The sequence below is a fragment of the Polyodon spathula genome, chromosome 5 (genome assembly GCF_017654505.1).
Source record: "Polyodon spathula isolate WHYD16114869_AA chromosome 5, ASM1765450v1, whole genome shotgun sequence".
Lineage (NCBI taxonomy): Eukaryota > Metazoa > Chordata > Actinopteri > Acipenseriformes > Polyodontidae > Polyodon > Polyodon spathula.
This window is the reverse complement of record NC_054538.1, coordinates 63,604,373-63,626,817: the sequence shown is the minus strand read 5'-3', so window position 1 is coordinate 63,626,817 and position 22,445 is coordinate 63,604,373. Positions and strand designations below refer to the sequence as shown.

The window sequence follows — 22,445 nt, the reverse complement described above, 5'->3', positions numbered from 1 at the left end:
ATTATATATATATATATATATCTATATACGAGATACTCGCTGTGTTATTGTTTATTTTTCTTATTGTTTTGATCTTTTGATTTACGTTGATTAACTATTTTAACAGGTTCATATTTGACTCATTAAAACTATTCGCTTCAATAGCCTGCATCAAGTGACATCTAAAATGCCCTAAGGATAAGCCTTATAACACATAGATTTAGTATGGCAGACTATCTATTGGCTACAAAACACAGATTGTGACGTAGGTTGCCATGGGAGCTGATTAGGGGTCATTCCATCCGGGTAGTTTGAAATGTGTGCGTTTTCAGTGCAAGATATTTTTTTTCTCTCCTTCCAGTAGAGAACCTGAGAAGCTGAGCGATAACAAATGTCTGCCTCTTCACAGCTGGGAAGTGCAACACTGTACTGCAGTACAAGATTTACCCACTAACAATAGCAACAGTTTTCTTCAAACATGGATGAAGATAATGAGTGGATAGTGGAGACCATTGCTGGATATCTCGGCAGCCCAGATTGGGTTATACCCGTAACCGACTTTATCGAACACAAATGTACAGGTAATCTGACTATTTTAAATTAAGGTATTTTCAAAGTGTTGCATTGTGGCCTAGCACTATCTATAATCAGAACTGTTTTGTAATCTCGTTTAATTTAGCCGCAGTAGACATTGCGTCACAAGTGACTTTTGACTGTTCTTCCCGAAAAAAAAAAAAAAAAAGGTTATGGGGGTGGTCTGTGATTTCCCTTTGATTTTGTCGACTTTAAATAAATACATAAATAAATAATAATGATTATTAGGATTCCCGCACGAATACATACTAATGGTAATGAAATTATTAACATCGCCATCATTTGACAGTCAAATAAATAAGTTCTACAATAAAGAAAATGTGGCCTTATCAGTCGAAATTGAGGAATGACTGTGTTAAATATATTATTTCTGTTTATTGTATTGTATTTAATTTTTATTTTACATAATTTACATTTTCGTTAAAAGACCAGCAGTGTTTTGAGTTTAACATTTGCATCATTAATTTGACGCATTCTAAATATTCTACTTGCTGTGAAAACTTCAATTTTATGTGAAATTTGTTTTTGTCTTACTGGTGTACTTACATCATTAGGAAAGGGTCGGGTAGTGCTGTGGTATCCATAGTAAACAGTCCCCCGTGATGAATGAAAAAAAGAATGACAGGCGTTGGTGGTAGTTTAGTGGGGACCAGTATGGAAATTGAAATGTCCATGCAATCACAACCCCGACTGTAGACGTGACACTTTCAAATGGGGATACCATACATCTTTACATTTTTACTGACTGGACAATGACTAATTTATCATCCTTTATTTATTGTGTGGTGTCAGTGGAAAGCATTTTTGTGTCTTTCATACCATACCCAAGCAGAGGAAAAAAAACCCCAAAAACTTCCTGTTTGACATCAATTACAGGTCATATCTAATGTGAAGAATTGATATTAGCTCAAAGACCACCACCATCCCCACCATTTTAACACGTTTATTTTGTTATAACTGGGAGATCTAATCGATCATGTCTTGAATGTTTCAATTCTGTTTCAGTATTTGATGATGATGATGAAAATAAACTGTCCTATACAGAGGTCCATCAGCAGTACAAGGAAATGGTGAGCAGACAGATTTGTATGACTTTCAGTGACACAGCCTATTGTGCTTCAGGTGAACCCTAAAGCATTTTATCTTATTGCAGCGTTTGAGTTATTCAATAATTTGGTTATCATCCTGGGGGATTTTGTCAGAAACAGGATTGATATTGTTTCCCACTTGTGCAAATAAACCTGCTCATTTCAACAGTACTTCTTGCAGTAGTACACCGTTCTCTGAATTCAGAGCTGTGAGTTGAGCAAGGGGAGGGGAGTGAAAAGAGAGTAACAATAAAGGTAGAAACAAAATATTTTGTATTTATGGGGGAGGGAGGCTATTGATGTACCCTGTATGTTTGTGACTTGGCAAAAAAAATGAATGTACTGTACAGTTATTTGTTTTGCAGGTAGAACAACTGTTGGGTAATTACACACAGGAGGTTGGTATCAGTGAAGAACAATTTTTGGAAGCATGCGTATCTCCACTGGCACAATCAAAGGCACTACAGGTATATATTTCAAGATATTGGAGCCTTTAGGGCTAGATTCACTTTAGTCCAAACAGTCAGTCAGAAAGAGTCCCTCTACACCATTGAGTAGAGATTGTGGGAAAGCATTTTGCTGCTCAGCATAGTTCAGTGAGAGAGTTATGGTAGTGTATGGTTTAAATCATTTGCAACATGACTAGCTGGCTGCTTGATCAACAAAATGTTTTTTATTCATTGCTGAAGAAAAACCTGGTTGGACAAAAAATAAATAAATAAATAAAAATAAAATTAAAAACAAAACACTGATTGATAATGTGTCTGGGATAGACATAGACAGCCAGGGTGGCACTAATTTGACAAGTCTGGAAGGTGTTTTAATTATTCTGTTGGCATAAGTGACCATTGCTCAATGACCAGGTACCTGTATGATTTTGAACATTGTAATGGTTATGACAACCAGTGTTAGATTAGAACGGGAAGCAACCTGCCACCGTTGTTGGGTTTAACTGAATTTGCCTTTTTGAAATCAAGGATAATTTAAATATGCAGTCAACACAGCTTGAAACCACCTGATTGATGTTCACTTCATTGTCATGTTTTCAATATTCGATGTTTGCTCAATATTTAGGTTGTGTGAATAGGGTCAAATCTAGGTTAGGGTTACCTGTGGTTCTGTAAGTGACTAACCTTGCATCATTTTACGATTTAAGACAGCTGTTTAACAGCTGGTATTTGTAGGTAACTGTCATCTAAGGTCCAAGGTTTTGAGAAATCTTTTTACAAGCTCCTTAGATTACCGTGTGATATATCTTATCTCCGCATATTCTAGAGGTGTTCAGTTTTATATTTTGTATTCCTTCGTTTCCTGTCTTAGAAGGTGTTTCAACCAGTGTTGGCTGCAGAAGACTTTGAAATGTTTAAATCTCTAATGATTCAGAAGAATGTGGAGCTGCAGCTGCAGGCACTTCGTGTAATTGAGGAGAAGAATGGTAAATAACATTGAAATCGCCAAGAAATACAAAATACGACTTGAAATCTATAGTTTCCAGTCGCAATCCCATATAGTTCAAACACTTTAATATACTGGGCTTCACATGCCTTATGCCAAATTTGATCGGCTAACATTTACAACTCTTGCTGCTTGAAAAATTTTGCAATAAAACTACACAAGGATTTCTACCCATGACCCTAGACCACCATTTTGTTGGGAGACAAAATAAATAAAGCGACTTGAGTTCTTTATTATTATCACTTGCCAAAGTCTGGAATAAAGCTTATTAGTTGAAGAGAGGATCTCTTAAAAGTAAATAAGAAGCTTCTGTTGATCCACCCAAGAACACTGCCATAAATGAATCCACCTGGAAAGTGTAAAACATTAAAGTAACACTATTTTACACAGTATCTTGTAGCTAAAGAAGTTTCATTGCTGTACAGGCTCTTCCAATCTTCTATTTTTGTACTTTATTTTAAATATACAACATAACTGTAAAGGTGCACTATAAATTTCACATACTGTATCCTCTGATAACCTCACAACCTTTTTACCTTTTTTAACAACCAGGCTATAAGCACGATGCTGCAAATCAAGTACTAGCAGCAGATTTGACTGCATGCTCCAACAACCTGGGATTGTCAAGCACAGATTCCCAGCCATTTAAAAAAAAAAGTACAAAAATGAGAAGCTTAATCAGTTTTCTCCAGAAAAAAAACACAGAACGATTTAAACATAAGTATATATTTTTTTAGTTGTGCACAGTTTAATACTATGTGGTTACACTGAAACTTAGCAGGAATGCAACAGGTTATCGAAAATTGCTTTAAGTTTTAAGACTTGAAAGATTCTGTAGTATTTGGCAGCACATTTAACAATAGAGTGAACTTTAGTTTTTCTTCTGTTTGCAACAGGAAGATGAATAAAAAGGAACATTTAAACGTTTGTATTCTTGCTCTCCCCTGTGTTAGGTACACTGCCTGAGTGTTTGACAGATGGTGTGGACATGATATCGGAGTTGGAAGAGCAGGAGCTCAGAATACTGAAGGAGGTGCTGAAGTAAGTGAAAGGTTCTGTTGCTGTGTGGCATACTACAAGAAGGGGGGAAAAAAACAATTAGCTATATCTTAATCATATCAGGTTATCACTTTATGATAGTTCTATTATGGTCAGGGGGTTAGCATTAAGCCTTTTTGCTGCTGGCAGCGAGTCATTTCTGATGTAAAGTCTATAAGCAACCATTCAATAAGTTGGGATCTTTATATTTTTGTAAGAAAGGGGGAAAACTATATTGAAATATACTGTAGTTATGATCAACAATCAACAACACTTGTAGTTCTAATATTTTGTAACACATCTTGTTGTACTCTTAGAGTTGTCTAGTGGTATTTAAAGACATAACATCATGCATTTGTTTATTGACAAGGAAACTAGTAGTACCTTGTATCAGTTGATCTGAATGGAATACAGTCAGCACTCGAATATCTGTTACCCATATACGTCAGTCGTGTTTTACCATCCTTGTATTAAGAAGAAAACCAATCCCCATTATATGTATGTAACAAGTTAATGCACGTGATTTCTGACTTCGTCACCAGTTTTCTGGTACAAAGCCCATCTCTTCAGTGTTACAATGTAATTGTTTATCCGTCACAGCTTGTTTTTTTTCTCGCATTCCAAATCATCCTGTCTGTCTTGTGCAGTTACACAGCGCTTCCTCCAGTTTCACATGACGAAAATGCAGCAAAACAAAGCGAACGAGACGTAAAAGTTAATCATTAAACAGTTTTAGATATTGTGATGCATTCATCTGCAAGTAAACTGTGACATTCAGGCCTTATCGAGCACTATATTCTGCAATTTTGAATACTGACTTTGGATTCTGTTTTAATTCTGGAAACGGTTGTTTTTTTTTTAATTGCCTTTTCTGTTTTACGCTGTTCTGTGCATGGGTAACATTTTTATTTCATTTTGCTGTTGGGTCGTTAATGGGGAATTGTACATACTGAATTTAAAAGTATACTGTATTACAGTCCACATGTCCACAGTCATCTATTTTGGCAAGTGATATTATCAGAATCATATTGTTCTGAATTAACATACTTATGTTGAAAATAAAGTACTGTACCAACAAAACCAAAACTACAGTACATCTAAATGGAAGCCTATTTATTTTAAAAAACAGTCCTTTCAGCTATGTATCTTTGACACTATTTTTTTGTGTTCCTTAAAAAAAATGGACAAGGGTTGGAACGGGCCAAAATGATGACACAAAAATAGGAGAAGTGGTAAACACCAGCAGCAAAGATCATTCAAAGTGATCTAGACAGCATTCAGAACTGGGCAGACACATGGCAAATGACATTTAATAAAGAAAAATATAAGGTACTGCATGCAGGAAATGAAAATGTCCATTAAAAAACTATATGGGAGATAGTAAAATTGAAGAAGGAATCTATGAAAAAAATCTAGGCGTTTATGTTTACTTAGAAATGTCTTCCATCTAGGCAATGTGGGGAAGCTATGAAAAAGCCAACAGAATGCTTGGATATGTTGTGAAAAGTGTTGAATTTAAATCAAGGGAAGTAATGCTAAAACTTTACAATGCAGTAGTAAAACCTCATTTAGAATACTGTGTTCAGTTCTGGTGACCTCGCTACAAAAAGGATATTGCTGCTCTAGAAAGAGTGCAAAGAAGAGCAACCAGAATTATTCCTGGTTTAAAAGGCATGTCATATACAGACAGGCTCCGAAAGAATTGAATCTATTCAGTCTTGAAGAAAGAAGACTACATGGCGATCTGATTCATAAAAGGTATTGACAGTGTCGACCTGGGGGACTTTTTCAACATGAGATAGGAAATAAGGACCAGGGGTCACAAATGGAGTTTAGATAAAGGGGCATTCAGAAGTGAAAATAGGAGGCACTTTTTTACACAGTGAATTGTGGGCGTCTGAAACCAACTCCCCAGTAATGTTGTTGAAGCTGACACTCTGGGATCCTTCAAGAAGCTGCTTGATCAAATTCTGGGATCAATAAGCTACTAACAGCCAAACAAGCAAGATGGGCCTTATGCTCTCCTCCTAGTTTGTAACCTTTCTTATGTTCTTAGGCGTGTAATAACTTCCCTTTTGTGCAGCTGCCTTGATGCTGTAATGGGATTGATACTATTCCCACTAAGTCTTATAAGCAGTGTCTATGGAGAACTAATCTCCTTAAGGTTTTTCTAATATTGGTTTCTTGGCTTTATACCACCTGACAACTAAGTAAATAATATTTTTAGCTCTACTTTAAACATATTGTATTTACCCCAACCCTTCAGGATAGATTCCTTTTTCTCCTGTACTAGGGTGACCAGATGTCCTAATTTCCCCTAACCTAAAATAGTGCCAGTTTGCAACAGGTACCACTACCACTTAATTACGTAAACGATCTACCTTCATTTTAATGGTTCCAGAATAATATTTTTTCATATAGGATACTATACTAAATTAAAAGTATACAAAAAGGTAGAAATGAAGGGTAAACATTGCAATGCATCTAATTATAATGTGTAGTTAAACGTGGGCAGTAATTGAAAGGACTTGTGCAGCAGGTTGTTGTTTCTTGTTAGTTTAATGTGAAAACAGTAATAGTGAAAAATGCTCTATACTCAAATAATTAAAAAAAAAAAAAAAAAAAAAAAACTCATGGTACCCTGTCTTTTTTCCGTTGACCATATGTTTTTTGTTGTGCCTTTCTGTTATGTGGAATGTAATGAATGAGAACCAACATTGTGAGTTTTTTTCCCTTTAAATTAAAAACGCCATTTCCACGTTTTGTTTTATTTGAAGTGTTTAAAATTAAATTTCAGTTTTCGTTTGCTTGTTCAGCTAGAAAAAGACGCACGTAAACCTCATGTTATTACTTTATGAAAACGTGTCGATGGCCGCTGTTTACTGTGGAGAAACGACAATGGCAAGGAATGAAAAAAGAAAACATAAATAAAATGCTGTGTCAGCGTTATGTACTATTTATTTCAGGAATAAACAAAACAATGTTTAACTTGAACTGCTATTTGTTATCCTTGTTTTGTAGTTAATTCACTGGGGTAAAGAAAGGCCTACACAACTTATTCTTTACTCCAGGGATATTTTTCTATTTTAACGTGTTACGTATTGTAAGGTCTTGCTGTAAAATAAAGGCACACACACGGGCCACGCCCTCCTCACCCTGCTGCTGTGCTGCCTCTGCCTGCGTTCAGAGCAATATATAGCATTGTATCGTATATGATACAGAAATGGGCATTACAGGGTTAACTGAAAAGTAGGAGAGTTATTTATCAGATTTTCAGTGGGTCATGAAAATTCAATGAACACTAAATAGTGCAGGGGTACCACTACTAGCACTTATTGCTGCTGTAATTAGTCCACAAACCAACAGAATGCAGTCAAAAAACAAATAGCTTTCATCACTACAAAAGTTACCAGGGTTGTTTGAAGCATTCTAGTCTAGGGAGGAAAGGGAACTCTGTGACAGCTGAGTTGTTAAACTTTTTTTTTTTTTTCACTCTTCTGCTTCTGTGGCAGGAGATCAAAAGATGAATATGAGCAGGACCTGGCGAAAAAAAGGTTCTCGGAGGAAGAATCTGGGTCAGCTTCAAACAGCAGCTCACGGGAGAGCAAAGATCAACATGAAACCTGTCTGAGAAAGCATTCAGAAAAAGAAAGTGAACAAACACAGAAAGTAAGTCTCAATCACTTCTGTCATCTAATCTACAGCAAATAACTAGTAAAATACACTTATTGAAATAATTCGTCATTTGTATTAAAGGTTTTGAACATTAGAGTTCAAATGGACAGTTATTCGTTTGCAACATTCCAAGGTTTATATGTATGTAATGTAACTGTATGAATTTAAAACCTCTATGGTATAACTTGTCTAATCCAGGCTCTCTACATGCTGGCATTCTGTCTAATTCAGCATCATGTTTGGGTCAGAGTAATATAGGCACCTTTTTTTAGTGGTTGCCTCTGACAGTTGGATTTGTAGCTGGACCTGGTGTGTTTACACATTAATTGGCATAGCTTCAAATTTTTCTTATTCTTCCTGTGATTGGCTGCAAAGACAACAGGGCTAGCCAGATATTGGATAATGTTTGTTGGGTTGGTTTTTCTTGTGGACAGTTTCTTGGTAACTGAAGACATTGTATTCTGGGAGATGATGTTAGTGGAAGTTTTAGGGGAGGCAGACAAGCTGGGGTATATTTGAATAAACATTATTTAAATAAAGGGTTGCCTGAAACCAGCATTTGTCAAAACAAGGTTTGTTTTTAAAACAATTAAAATTTGATAAAAATCAGATTTGCAGTTGTAAATTCTTAAAAAAAATATTTTATGATTTTTTTTTTTTTTTTTTTTTTTTATGAAAGCACCTTTCATAGTGGACCACCATCACAAAGCGCTTTACAAGATATATGAGACTAGGGTGTGTGAACTATGCATCAGCTGCAGTGTCACTTACAAGAACATCTCACCTGAAAGACAGAGCGAAAGGAGGTTAAGTGACTTGCTCAGGGTCACACAGCGAGTCAGTGAGGGAGCTGGGATTTGAACCGGAGACCTCTTGGTTACAAGCCCGTTTCTTTAACCACTGGACTACACAGCCTACCTTCATAAAGGGTTGCTTATATGCTTTAGTAAATATGAGTAAATACTGTACATACTTTAATGCTAACATATGGGGTATGCATGAACTACAGCCTTACATTTTAATTGTAATTTTACTTTGAAGTAGTTAGCTGCTGTGTTCACCGGCGCTCCTCCCACTAGTACTAGGCTGTTACAGTTTTTCTCGTTGTTTTCTGTAAATCAGCCTTTTTCAGTCTCTTGTGCCCTTCCTTTCCAAGTTGACGGACACACTCCCTAAAAATTTAAAAACAAAAGAAAATCACTCTACTGATACTCAGCTAATGCACATAAAGAAATGATAATGTTGTATTCCTTATTGCTCTCCTCGCTATAGCAATATGCATTCTGGCAGTCCATACACAGATTATTGTATTTATTATATAGATTTACATATGAAACAAAGCCAAGCGAAGTTAGTGAGCTGGCTGAACAAGATTCAGCAAGTTACAAATGACATTTCAGTGGTAATTACATTGCATTAGTTATTGTTTTTGTGTTTTGAAATAGCATTTTTTTTTTATCTGTGGTGTTCTCTATTTGAATTTTTGAATTTAATTTGAATTCAGTTTGAATTTAAGTTGTCCGTTTCAGAAACCGTGGTAAGAATGTGTGTTCAGTTATTTTGCCCACAAGAACAACTGCTGTGATCATGCTTTATGTTATTATGTGAAACAGGAATGGAAAACTGTAAATGTTCTGCCAACAACATTGGAGGCTGACCTGTTACATTACAAAGAAGCTGCATTCCTAAGCAGTGCTCCCTCTTTGTAACATGACAGTTTGGGAGCTATAACTACATGACTGTGCTGCTTGTGTTCCTCTTTATAATGAGAGTTAAAGTTGTAGTGGAATAACATCTTATAACTGGTTCCGTGGTATAAAGGGCCACTTTATAAAGGGGGGCACTGTATTTGCGGTCATGGAATTTTGTATATAGATTCTGGTTTGGTAAATGTAAGGAAATTCAATTGCAAAAAACTACTTATAGAAACAGCATCAGTGTTCTGCTGGAAAGAATGGAAAACTAAGTGTGAAAACTAAAGGGGAACATTTTATTAACCAGTGTCTCTTTTGTAGGTGTGCAAAGCCCCAGTAAAAACTGTGAAGAAAGGAGCAGCTGTTTGTGCCTCCAACACTGATGATGCAGGAAAGAAGAGTCCCTCCAAAGACTGTATGCAACCAAGCACAAAGTTGCTGTCAGGTAATTAGTTTAAATTACACATGTCAAAATCTTGCACACAAATGGTTGTTTGTATCCGAGTAGTCTTCAGACAGTAACGATTTATTTTAAGTTCCACAAGTAACCATGTAATTGCATATGAAATACCACGTGATTTCCTACCCAGTGTGTTCAGTTCATAATAAATTAAGCATCTGTTAATGTTTAAACCTTCTTTTAGCAACCTTTTATATTCACTGTTCTTCGTGCTAAGCATGTTTTCCAGGGAGAAGCAGCATTGGGAGTCTCTGTGCCAATAGTAAAGTCCTTGCACCAGTCAAAGCCCCTGTCAATGGGTCTGAGCTCAGTCCAGCATCCACCTCCTCAGAGAACAAGAAGAGCAGTAGTGAGGCTGCAGAGGCTTGGTTAGAAGAGGCCAGGAAGGAGGCAGGGATATCTAGACCTTTCACTGTAAGTTTACTTTTACTTAATTGCCTATTTCTTATCAACAGGCAGCTGTAAAACTCATCTGACTGACAATTCATTGCTTCATAATCTCAGGATAACTTGCCTAAAGCAGAGGGGACACTCGTCTACATGTTGCCAAAAAAACTGTAAAAAGGAGGATTTTTTTTTTGTAGAAATGGCATGCAAACTACAAGTTTTGGTAAACTTTGTTGCAAGCAACTTTAGCAAAGGAGAGTTGATTTTGTAGAAGCAACATTACATCATAGGATTAGTCAACCAGTGAAAAGTCACGAGGAAAGTGACTGGCTATCTCGCGGGCGAAAGGATGAAAAAAAAAAAAAAAGGCGGCAAAGCCAGTGTGGGATGTCATTAGGAAAGTGTCATGATCGATTTCTGTGTGTGTGTGTGTGTGTGTATGTGTATGTATGTATCTGTGTACATATATATATATCTCACACACACACACAGTGGCTTGCAAAAGTATTCAGACCCCTGACCAATTCTCTCATATTACTGAATGGTACATTGAAATTTCGTTCTGTTTGATATTTTATTTTTAAACACTGAAACTCAGAATCAATTATTGTAAGGTGACATTGGTTTTATGTTGGGGAAATATTTTTAAGAAAAATAAAAAACTGAAATATCTTGCTTGCATAAGTATTCAACCCCTGTGCTGTGGAAGCTCCCAGTTTGCACCGATGAAAGAAATTGCCCAAACGAGGACACAATTACCTTACCATTGGCCTCCACCTGTGAACCATTAAAGTTGCTGTCACATTTTCTGGATAAAAACCCCACTGTTGAAGGAGCATTGGTAAGGCTGTGAATCTGAAGGAAAATGAAGACCAAAGAGCATTCTACAGAAGTTAGAGATAAAGTAATACAAATGCATAGATTAGGGAAAGGGTACAAAATAATATCCAAGTGTTTGGATATCCCAGTGAGCACAGTTGGATCAATAATCAGGAAGTGGAAGCTGCATCACACCACCCAGGCACTGCCAAGAAAAGGCCGTCCCTCAAAACTCAGCGCTCAAACAAGAAGGAGACTTGTGAGAGAAGCCACAGAGAGGCCAACAATCACTTTGAAGGAGCTACAGTGGCTGGGAGTGGAGTAATGGTGCACCAGTCAACCATATCAAGAGCTCTGCATAACACTGGCCTGTATGGGAGGGTGGCAAGAAAGAAGCCGTTACTCAAAAAGTACCATCTGAAAGCACATCTGGAGTTTGCCAGAAAGCATGAGAGTGACCCAGCTGCGATGTGGGAAAAGGTTTTGTGGTCAGATGAGACCAAGATAGAGCTTTTTGGCCAAAACTCAAAGCGCTATGTGTGGCGCAAACCTAACACTGCCCATGCCTCAAGACACACCATCCCTACAGTGAAGTATGGTGGTGGCAGCATCATGCTGTGGGGATGCTTCTCATCAGCAGGGACTGGGCATCTTGTTACAATTGAAGGAAGAATGGATGGAGCAAAATACAGGAAAATACTGCAAGAGAATCTGCTTCAGTCCGCTAAAAAACTGAAGCTTGGGAGGAAATTCACCTTTCAGCAAGACAATGATCCCAAGCACAAGGCCAAAGCAACATTGGAATGGCTCAAGAACAAAAAGATGAATGTCCTACAGTGGTCCAGTCAAAGTCCTGATCTCAATCCCATTGAGAATCTGTGGCAGTATTTGAAAATTGTGGTCCACAAGCATCGTCCAACCAACCTGAACAACCTGGAGCAAATCTGCCAAGAAGAATGGGCCAAAATCACTCCGACACTGTGTGCAAAGCTGGTACATACTTACCCCAAAAGACTTAAAGCTGTTATTGCAGCGAAAGATGGCTCTACCAAATATTAATGTGTGGGGGTTGAATACTTATGCAAGCAAGATATTTAAGTTTTTTTATTTTTCTAAAAATATATCCCAACATAAAACCAATGTCACCTTACAATAATTGATTTTGAGTTTAAGTGTTTTAAAATAAAATATCGAACAGAACGAAATTTCAGTGTACCATTTGTAATTCAGTAATATGAGAGAATTGGTCAGGGGTCTGAATACTTTTGCAAGCCACTATATGTATGTATGTGTGTGTGTGTGTGTGTGTGTCTATATATAATTCTATATAATATATATATATATATAGATATAATATATCATAGATATAGATATAATATATATATATATTATATAATGATATATAAATACTAATACTTGTATAATTGATGACCTGATAAACATTGTAGTTAACTACTGGTCACTTTGCTGGTCTCCATTGACAGTCAATGAAATATTTTTAGCTGTGAATGCACCATGGTCCAAATAAATGAAGGTAAACAAAATAAATGTTTTATTTCCGAAATTAATAAAAGGCTTCCGTTTGATTGATTTTTATAATATATATATTTTTTATATATATATATATATATATATATATATATATATATATATATATATATATATATATATATATATATATATTTATTATTAGGATGGCCAGTGATGTGAAAGTTGTATATCGATATTGTGCATGTATTTTGATATCGATAATATGAAAGTCTTACAAAACACAGAAAAATAGAATAACACGTTGCAATATGAAACATATATAAAAAATCTGTTAACGTCTGTATGTATGCAAGAAAAGCAATAACTTTAACTTCAGTGCTGCTTTGCTTCACAATATCCATGGAGAAAAACAAGGTATTGTTATATTGTTTTACTATTCAGTCAGCTGAAAACCAAAATATTTCTATATTTCACTGCGCACAGACTAGCCAATCTGAAGTAATTGAATTTTCGCTGAAATAAATGATGACTCAGGACACCTCAAAGTATTAAGTATGGTGTCGTGCTGAATGTTGCAATGGAGTAAAGTGGGTAAGTAATACTTTGTGTGTGGTGTTTACCTACGAGACTAGCTGATTGGTATGTGTAGGGTTTGTTGTATCTTAATGTAAAAAACTTGATTATACTGCGTTTTGTATTTTTAACAGCATTAGCAATAAAAAGAATGTCTCTGAAGGCACTTGAATTATTATTTTTTAATCCTACGATATTGCGATATGGAAACTATCGATATCGAACGATACCATATCAAAATATCGATATTGGTGTCCACCCCTTATATAGACGACTTTCATGCGATTCGATTGGCTCTTGTAATGCTGAAATTTACATATTTCCGGATTACCCATTGTTCCCATTGTACCCATATTATATATACTGTAATACTCTGAATTAGCGCCGCAGCGTTTATTTAAAATTGTTAAAAATGGCTGTAGTACTTGATTCAGGGTGGCGTTTATCAGAAATACTATGGTTTTTGAATTGTGCAGTATTTTATTACATGATTTAAGGCATTTTAGAAGGGGCACCGTGAGAGCCTACTCTTCTTTGTTTTGGGGGCTTGAGTACAGTACATTTACTGAGAGTTAACGAGAGCCTGTTAGGTGGGAGTTGGGAGGTCAGGGGAGTACTTTAACAGTGAATCAGGAGTGTGTATTGGTTGCTAAGGGGCGGAACAAGAAGAGGAGCGACAACAGTAGTTGAGTGTGGTGCAGTTGTTTTTCTTAACGAAAAATATTACCTCTGAATATCAGTCTGATTTCTGTTAAAAGTCAAATATATCCTACTCGGTTTTTTATTTATTTTTTCTTACTGTAATTTACCAGCTTGTTTGTAATTTCTCAGTAAGAGAAACAGAAACTAAATCTTCTCATAGATAGTAAGCACTTTTTTTTTAATATATTTGTATAGGACTGAGTAAAATTTCAATTGAATAAAAAACAAAACAAGTAAACCCCCTACAAGAAGATATCTTCAGCCAGCTTTCGGATAGCGCTTAGAGTGACCGGCAAAGCTCTAAGTTCCTCTGAGTTTAAGTTTTCACCATCCAAGCTGAGGACGAGATAAACAGACAGCCTTTGTTTTATCCCCTGCTCTGTTGGCACTGAACTCTGCTGGGAAAAAAATAAAAAATAAAAAAATAAAAAGACGTGGAGGACTGCTGTGCTGTAAGTAGTTCATCTTGGGTTGTCTGTCGGGACTATAAAATAAATGTGCTTACTAAGGTGTGTGTACCTTAGTTTGTATTACATGGTGGATTGAGGCTGCAGTCTTTTCGGGGGCATCACATGTACAGAGCCAGAGTTGCGTGTTTCTTTATTTATTTGAACAGGGGTAGAAAAAAATGCCTTTATTTTTCTTTATTGAGGGTGGCGTCTATTAAAAAGCTGATATCTTAGTGAGGCGTTAATTTGAAGTAATACTATATATATATATATGGATGAAGGCTATATTTGCATCCTGAGCCATTCAAAAGAAAAGGCATAATACCACAGTAGTGACGTCAGAAAGTGATTAATTCCTTTAGAGGAAAATATACTTGACCTCTTCGACTCCTCGAGAACATCACTTTCAAGTCAAACAAAGTGTCTCGACAACACCCACAGTACAGAAATGCTTATTAATGATCAACAAAATGAGAATACATTAACCAAAAAAATTATGTAAAGCTGGTACATTCGCATCTCCGAAAAACTGAAGAGGAACAGGAAATTTAAACAAGGTAAAGGCAATCATCCAAATAAAGCTGAAGCACTAACGGGTAACAACATAGAACGTCTGTACAGCACTGAAAAACTATGTTTAAAAATAAATATAAATAAACTGTACTGCTGAACTTTTATATTGGCATCACAAGGGCATCCATGTATTATAAAAAAAATAGATGGGCCTCTTCAGTGAGTTGCAGGAAATTTCATCTTGGTGTTTCTGCGACAGTTTATAAATTACACGACCTTTGGTTTCGTAATTTATGACATAACATAAATTCTATCCCTAGATGGAATTATTTTCCTGTAACTCACAGAAGTCCATTTATTGTATGTATGTATATATATTTTTGGTCTCAGTCAGTGGTCTCCAACGGTCGGAATGACATCATCTGCACTGCCGCGAGCTGTGTCTTTTTTGAAAAGTCGTACAGCCTTTTCTTATGTGTCAGATGATGTTGAAAAACTCCAAAATTTATTTCATGGTCGCAAGCCAGTGAAGCACGATAGAGGACGTTTTTGAGGAACCCAGTAAACATGAACAATTTTAAACTGGCGTCTAATCTGAATGAAATTAAAGCGTAAATGAACCTTTGCTAAAATGAATATTGATGCTTACATAGGCTACCATGTGCAGCAACCACTTGTATAATAATAACAATAATAATGAATACAATGTTTTTTTTCTGTATCGTTATTCTTTTTATATATTTGAGTCGCTAATAACTTAACGTCGCTATTTATTTTCTGTATGCAATTACTTTCCCCATCAAATCAGTAACGTTGCTCAGCTGTTCAGTAAGTCTGATCGGAGGCAGTATGGAGAACAGCTGATCAGTTTTACTTGTTTGCTGCTCATAAAAATATATATGAGCCAATTTACACATTCACTTAATTCATGAGACGGGCAATTTTAAAATCCTGTCTCAAAGTGTTGTGGGATCGTGGAGCCTGTTGGCAACCCGAGTCACAAGTCGACACTGGCAGCAACACAGACTGGCTGAAAGTATGACTGACAGCTACTGCCACTTTGCTGCGTCAAAAAATCTACTGTAGCACCTGTAGAAGTGTCTGCAGCTGACATACTGCATTTGTCAGCGAGAGAAGTATAAACCAACCTTGAGGAGGTCATTTTTATGTTAGCATTGATTTAAATGAATTTTTTTCAACTTTTCAGATTGTTTACTGCATTTCTTGTTATATATAATGAAACGATTATAATCAGTGGTTCACATAGCTTTTACCATTAGTCTCATTTGTAATTTTCATAAAAAAATTAAAAACGGCATACACCAGTGATGATTGTGTTGAAGTTTTAAAATAAAATACTTCAACATTCTTCTGCCTGTGTGTTATTAGCTACTTGCCTTACAACATCAAGCATTGGATGTCACAGAATTTTTTGCTGTTTGAATTCAAATAAAACAGAAGTTACGCTAGTGGGCTCAGAGAACCAACTAAAAGGAAATGTGGGATTACATGAGCAGTACCCTTGCAGTCTCTCCTCAAAATTTAAGAAGTTAAGAGTTTGGGGGTCACCTTTTGATCCTGATCTATCATTTGAGACTCATATTAGGGAAGTTGCTAAATCTTTTTTCCATTTGAGAAATATAGCCAAACTTAGACCAATTGTTTCCATATTTGATGCTCACAGACTTCATGCATGCTTTTGTTTTATCTAGACTTGATTATTGTAATCTACTTTTTCCTGTGTATCAAAACGTGTGGTATCCCGCTTGCAGCTTGTTCAGAATACCAGGAAAAGTGAAAATATTACCTGTTTTGGGCTCTACACTGTCTCCTTGTGCAGTATAGAATTGATTTACTAAGTTACTGACCTCATATCTTCCAAACCACACTGAGATCACAGGATGCGAGGCTGCTGGTTATTCCTAGGGTCAGCAAAAGCAACACAGGAGGTAGGGCTTGTTCTTGAACGCCTAAATTATGGAATGCTCTGTCTTCGTGTGTCAGGGAAGCTGGGATCGTTACATTTTTCAAGTCAAGACAAAAAATGCACTTTTATAAAATGGCTTTGTTGTCTTGGTGGGTTTTAATGTAACATTACAATTGCTGCTTTTGTATTGTGTATACTGTTTGTATGATTAAGGCAGTTGTATGTGTAACATGCTATACAAATGTATTGTGATGTGATATTTTTTTCTGCTATGTACAGTGCTTTGCGATACTTCTGTATAAATAAATAAACATTTCTTTCTAGTTTCTACAAGTTGTAGAAAGGCGTTGCATGAGAGCAGAATCAACATCGTAGAAGAAACAGATTTCATTCTACATTTTCTGGTAACATGTAGACCAGTGTCCCCTAGTCTTTAGAATCTGAATTTGGAAGTAATTATTAATGTATTTAATTTCCTGCAGGAGCTGTCAGCAGATCAGCAAGAGCAGCTTCAGCAGCGAGCAGAGTACCTGAAACAGCAGAGGGACAAACTTCTCGCCATGAAGAAAGAGCAAAGACATAAACCGACCCATGCTGAACTTGCAGAGGAGCCTTCAATATTGACATCTGAGAACAAGCAGGTAGGAAAAGCTTTATGCTTTTAATTGAGGGCCATTGCATCACAGAAAAATTGAATTGCTGTTTCAGAAGGTGTTTATTATGTTTAAAATGAAACTCCCTCATACAGTAGTAGGTACATTATCATAGGAGAATGTACCTTTTTTTAAACAGTTTGTACTTAGATTGCATCATAGAGTGTTTGTCAAAACAGCTTTCTGATTTGGTTGATAATGTTTCAGCAACGTCCAACAGTTTAAAAAATGCAAGATGGGGAAAACAAGTTTTCTGATTCTCCAACCCCAACCCCAAATACAAATTCACATTTTAGTGTTGATTTTAAGGTAATAGTTATCAGTAATGCAAGTTTTTAGAATTGAAAATATTTACCAGTATTGTCTGTGCCAGTTGGGAAGCGATCAGTACTTGATGGCAACATGGTAACTTTGTTTCACTGGTTGCAGATATGTTACTGAAATGTGCTGTTATCCTTTATTATACAAGACTGGGACAACTGGGTTGAGGCATGATGTAAAGTAATTTGCTAATACAGACCTTGCCATTTTCTTGTGTGTTAACATTGATTTAAGTTCTACTTTTTTCATGTTTTCTTTTTAATTAATGTTTGTTTATTTATTTATTTTTTTACATTTCATGTTTTGTTTTTGTCTCAAATACATACAGAGTGTGGATATTTCTAATACAAACCTCACTGGTAATAATGTTCTAAAAGAAGAAACACTTAGTATCTCAAACTGTGAGCACACCCTTAGTAGAGAAGGAGGACAAGGTGATTTAACTGTCTCTAGCGGTGTCTGTGTTTCCGTGATGTTTCCTGTGATTGTTTTATTTTAATCTTATTGGTTTTAATAAAATGCCATTCAAAGCTAAAACCTTTTCAGCTGAAACATTCTGTGAAGATAAATGTGCATGTGTCATACCTGTTTGTGTGTTTGGTTATTAAAGTATTGTTGTTGTTACTAATTTGAAGGTTTGTATGATTTGCTTAAGTTTCATTTAATTTTAATAAATGCTATAGTAATCCATCACACGACTGGGGTGGGACCAGAGTAAGGGCAGATATGTGAAAAGTTGGATTAATGAATACTGTTTTAAATGCCATTCTACACAACTGTAACAATTACTGTATTCACACAATTATTGATTTGAGATTCAGCTTTTATTAGGGAGCTCCCCTAAATCCCTTGTTTAGAAAGAGACAGGGTATTAATGCTTGTGACAGGGTAGCCATCTGCCATGTGGATGTGTGCATTCGCTGCTGAGTGACAGGCAGGAGGTCGAGACAGAGATTGAAGTTAATAGCCCCTGCAGTCAAACAGGAATTATTTACATAAACACATTGAACAGCTTATGTGATTACCAGCAATGGTGTACGAAAACTTTGGTAGGATCTACAATATCTGAACTAATCATTTCTGTTCAATAATTAATGCTGCTGAAGAGGTTGATCAAGGCGAATAAATGGTTAGGGCAAATACGGGACGGATTACTCTACTTCCAAACAGAGTTGGATCTGACACACAATCCTTGGCGGCAAAGATTGAATAAAACCAGTACAGGCAGTCCTCGCATTTACGACAAAATTGGTTCCTGAAAGTTGCATTGTAAGTCGAAGCGCATTTTCCCATAGGAAAAATGTTATATATTGGGGTTACGTTCCTGACTCTTCGGTCAGATAATATAGTTTTACAAAAATGACCCGTACTCCTGCAAATATGTATTTAAATCTTTACACAGGGACTGGTGATTATGTGCATATTACTCAGGCACCTACCTGGTTTGTTTAAAAGTACAGACTCGGGGCTTTCCAATGACATATTCAGTGGGTGTATGTGGTACTCCTAGCAGGAAATACAATCGCCTGAAGTTCAGCCCCTCATCATATGACAGAGTTCACAGCTTAGGTTTTGTTTTGAGTCCATTGCTCTTATCAGACACTGTTAAGGGCAAATAAATAAAAAGTTAGATGCATAAAAAAAACACTAGACTGAGTCAGGGCAACCATCGCAGGTACTGCGGTTCAGACACAGAGCATGAGCTCACGACGCATGGGGCATGTCTCGCCGTGTCGATGTCGTAAAGTTGAAGCAGGGTAATAATGCAGGAGTCCGAAGTGCCGTGCCTCGAACATTGAGGATCGCCTGTACTTGAAGAGCACACTTGTGTCATGTTCATAGAGTATGAGTTAAGTGACAAATGGCCCCAGAATATCCGATGTAGCACTTTCAATGTTATATACAGTAGTATATGATATTATTTAAGTAATATCTAACAGATTTGCCAATCCAGTCAGTATTCAATGCGTTGGCTGTTACTGCAGTTTTTTTTATATCAATCAAGCTATGTAATGTGTGCATTGTATTTCAACTTTATTTTTTTAATACATTAGAAAAGTTGCATATGTTACAAATTTAAAATGTCTTTCTGAGGAGACTGCTAAAAGTAAGTTGAGGTGAGTTTATTTAAAGGTGAAGTAAGAAAGGCTATATAAAAAAAGAAAGGGACAAATTGTGTTTGTTGTGGTTTTCACAAGTGACCCTGAAAGTTTCATAACTTTTTTTTTCTTAAAGGTAATTTCTGAAGATGAGAAAAAGAAGATTCAGAAACGAAAGAACCTGGCAGAAAAGCTTAAACAAGAAGTAATAAAAAAATAATGACGGAAGTCTGTTACACAGACATTAAAAGGCACCTATGGACTTATGCGTTACTGAACTGTATTTGGTTTATTTTGTGCCAGAAATTTGGTGTGAAGAATGCATTATTATTTTTTTATATATAGAGGTCTGTTAGTTTTAAACCATGGTTGCCTGTGAAAACAAAGAAATAGCTTATACTGTTCATATAGTGTCTGGGTTATGGTACTTAGTCATATTCGTGTCTTAATGTGTTGGCAACTTTTAATTGAATGGAAAAAAATCTTAATTCTCCTTTACCAAAGATCTTGACCTCTTGCTGATTTCAGTTATAGGTGTTGGTTCCATTGTTAATAAGGAAATTGAAACATACTCTTTTTATTTTGTATTTTTCAATATTTTTTAAACATTTGAAAGGAATATAAAAAGTAGGTCAATTTTACCACATACCATTCTATTACCTTACAAATACTGTGTATTACAAACCTCTACACCCTAAAGCAGGAGGAAAAAAGTGGGTCCCTACCAGTTTAACCCACAGGTTTCTTTGGACAGACGTGACTGAATGAACATACTTTACAATATATATATATATATATATATATATATATATATATATATATAATATATAATATTATATATATATATCATAATATATAGTATTTTTTCTGTGGCAGATTTATTGGACAGAAATACAAAGTTTTTTTGGGGAGGGGGGGGTGGGTGGGTTTGTTGTAAATGTATAATTACATCCAAGCAATATAGGACTTTAACATGGTATCAGAATATATTGTTATAAAATGGTACAAAACTTTCTCAGCTTGAGGCCTATGTCTTAATTTTATTTGCTGCAAACAGACCAATTCAATTCCACTTGCCAGGCTTCCACTTGCCTCCCTTTTATAAAGCTGAGGAAAGTGATATTTGTGCACTGCCTTTATAAGGAGAATAAGATTACAGAGTAAATAGGAGCCATGACCATACCACCTTATAAATGTGCAGCACTGTACAGGTGTTAACAGAGGACCCACCACATCATTGGGAATTATCAGGAACTATTTCTGCACCAGGTTGAGCCTGTTCTGTCAAACATGTATGCATGCATGTATGATGGGTCTGACTACATTTACAATAGGCTATTACTATCACATTATTTTGGAAAAATCATTTAACTATGTCAGTTTTACCTGGGAAACACACACTGCAGTTGTTCTGAAATTGGTTTAGTACCATGGTGGAACCATCATACTGAAGCATATTACATGCAGTAATTCTAAACACCATGCGACCTTACCAATATGATGCAGCAGTTTTATTTACAGCTGCATTTGAACTTACTTGGAGGTAAGAAAGTCTTAGTACACCTTTGAAGGATTTGAAAGATTATTCCCTTCCTAATGCATTTAACAGGAGCTGTATTTTATTGTAGTCCAGAATAGATCATGTAATAAAATTTATTAAAACAGGTATGGTCAATTATATGCACTGCTAAAAAATGCACAATTCAGACCACCATAACATACAGTAGCCATTTGTACACAAATATAAAATGGGACAAGTGAACATGTTCCTTTATCAGACATTTTCACAATTGGATAAGCAGTTCCACATACAAGAAAAAAACTGCAAATATGACAAAACTATAAATACCCACAGATTCTCTCAATTCATTGTGCTCAAGATGACCTTAACCAATTATCATATTAATTGGATACACAGTTATGTAGATATGCTGTATAAAAGTGCAACACATGTCAACAGGAAATTTCCTTTTATTAATACATTTTAATACTCAATAACTGAAGATGTCCTAACCATGTTTCATCACAGCTGGCATACGAGGGATAATTAATGGTCGAGTCATAACATTATATATTAAATTAGAATTCAATCTATGAAAATGCACAATTTAATATATTAAAATAGTTACTTCCCCTGGTGTTATGACAGATGCTGTGCACATTAATTCACTAAAGAAGTTTCAAATGTGTATTTCAGCAGTTAAACAAATCATTTTCATTTTACAACGGTGCTACACTAGGTTAAAGAAAAGTGTTTGCAATACTCCAGCTATGGCCAAAAGTTTTGCGTCACTCTATAGAATTAACTAATTTTGCTTCATAAAGTCAAATGAAAGCTGCTGAATAATGTAATGTTAACATATTGAATATGTAATAATTAACATTGAATGTTAACATATTTCCACATACTTAAATAAATAAAAAAATTAAATATTCAACATTAACTACTACACTATTATGACTTCCGGTAGACTTTTGAAATATCATGTTGTAGTTTCTTATTATGCTAAATAAAATATATCTATAAA

General features: G+C 35.8%; 1 protein-coding gene across 3 annotated transcripts; it reads left to right on the top strand.

The window, feature by feature from the left end:
• The first annotated feature begins 287 nt into the window (after window positions 1–287).
• Window positions 288–20,672, top strand: LOC121316149 (cilia- and flagella-associated protein 36-like). 3 transcript variants are annotated; one of them, XM_041250979.1, is made up of 11 exons: window positions 288–560; window positions 1,579–1,643; window positions 2,027–2,128; window positions 2,985–3,096; window positions 4,070–4,157; window positions 7,667–7,823; window positions 9,845–9,968; window positions 10,201–10,397; window positions 17,327–17,485; window positions 18,147–18,252; window positions 20,054–20,140. In XM_041250979.1, the coding sequence occupies exons 1-11, from the start codon at window positions 458–460 to the stop codon at window positions 20,062–20,064; spliced, it is 1,224 nt and encodes a 407-aa protein (XP_041106913.1). In that variant the 5' UTR covers window positions 288–457; the 3' UTR covers window positions 20,065–20,140. The 3 variants fall into 3 exon arrangements, with proteins under 3 accessions (XP_041106913.1, XP_041106912.1, XP_041106914.1); XM_041250978.1 differs by having other exon boundaries at window positions 289–560; window positions 2,982–3,096; XM_041250980.1 differs by lacking the exon at window positions 18,147–18,252 and having other exon boundaries at window positions 289–560; window positions 2,982–3,096; window positions 20,054–20,672.
• The last annotated feature ends 1,773 nt before the right edge of the window (window positions 20,673–22,445 follow it).

Coding starts and splice junctions, on each gene's coding strand:
- LOC121316149 (XM_041250978.1), top strand. CDS start 458: ATGGATGAAGATAATGAGTGGATAGTGGAGACCATTGCTGGATATCTC. Junction 3,097..4,069: donor TGTAATTGAGGAGAAGAATG/GTAAATAACATT, acceptor CCCCTGTGTTAG/GTACACTGCCTGAGTGTTTG. Junction 7,824..9,844: donor AAAGTGAACAAACACAGAAA/GTAAGTCTCAAT, acceptor TCTCTTTTGTAG/GTGTGCAAAGCCCCAGTAAA.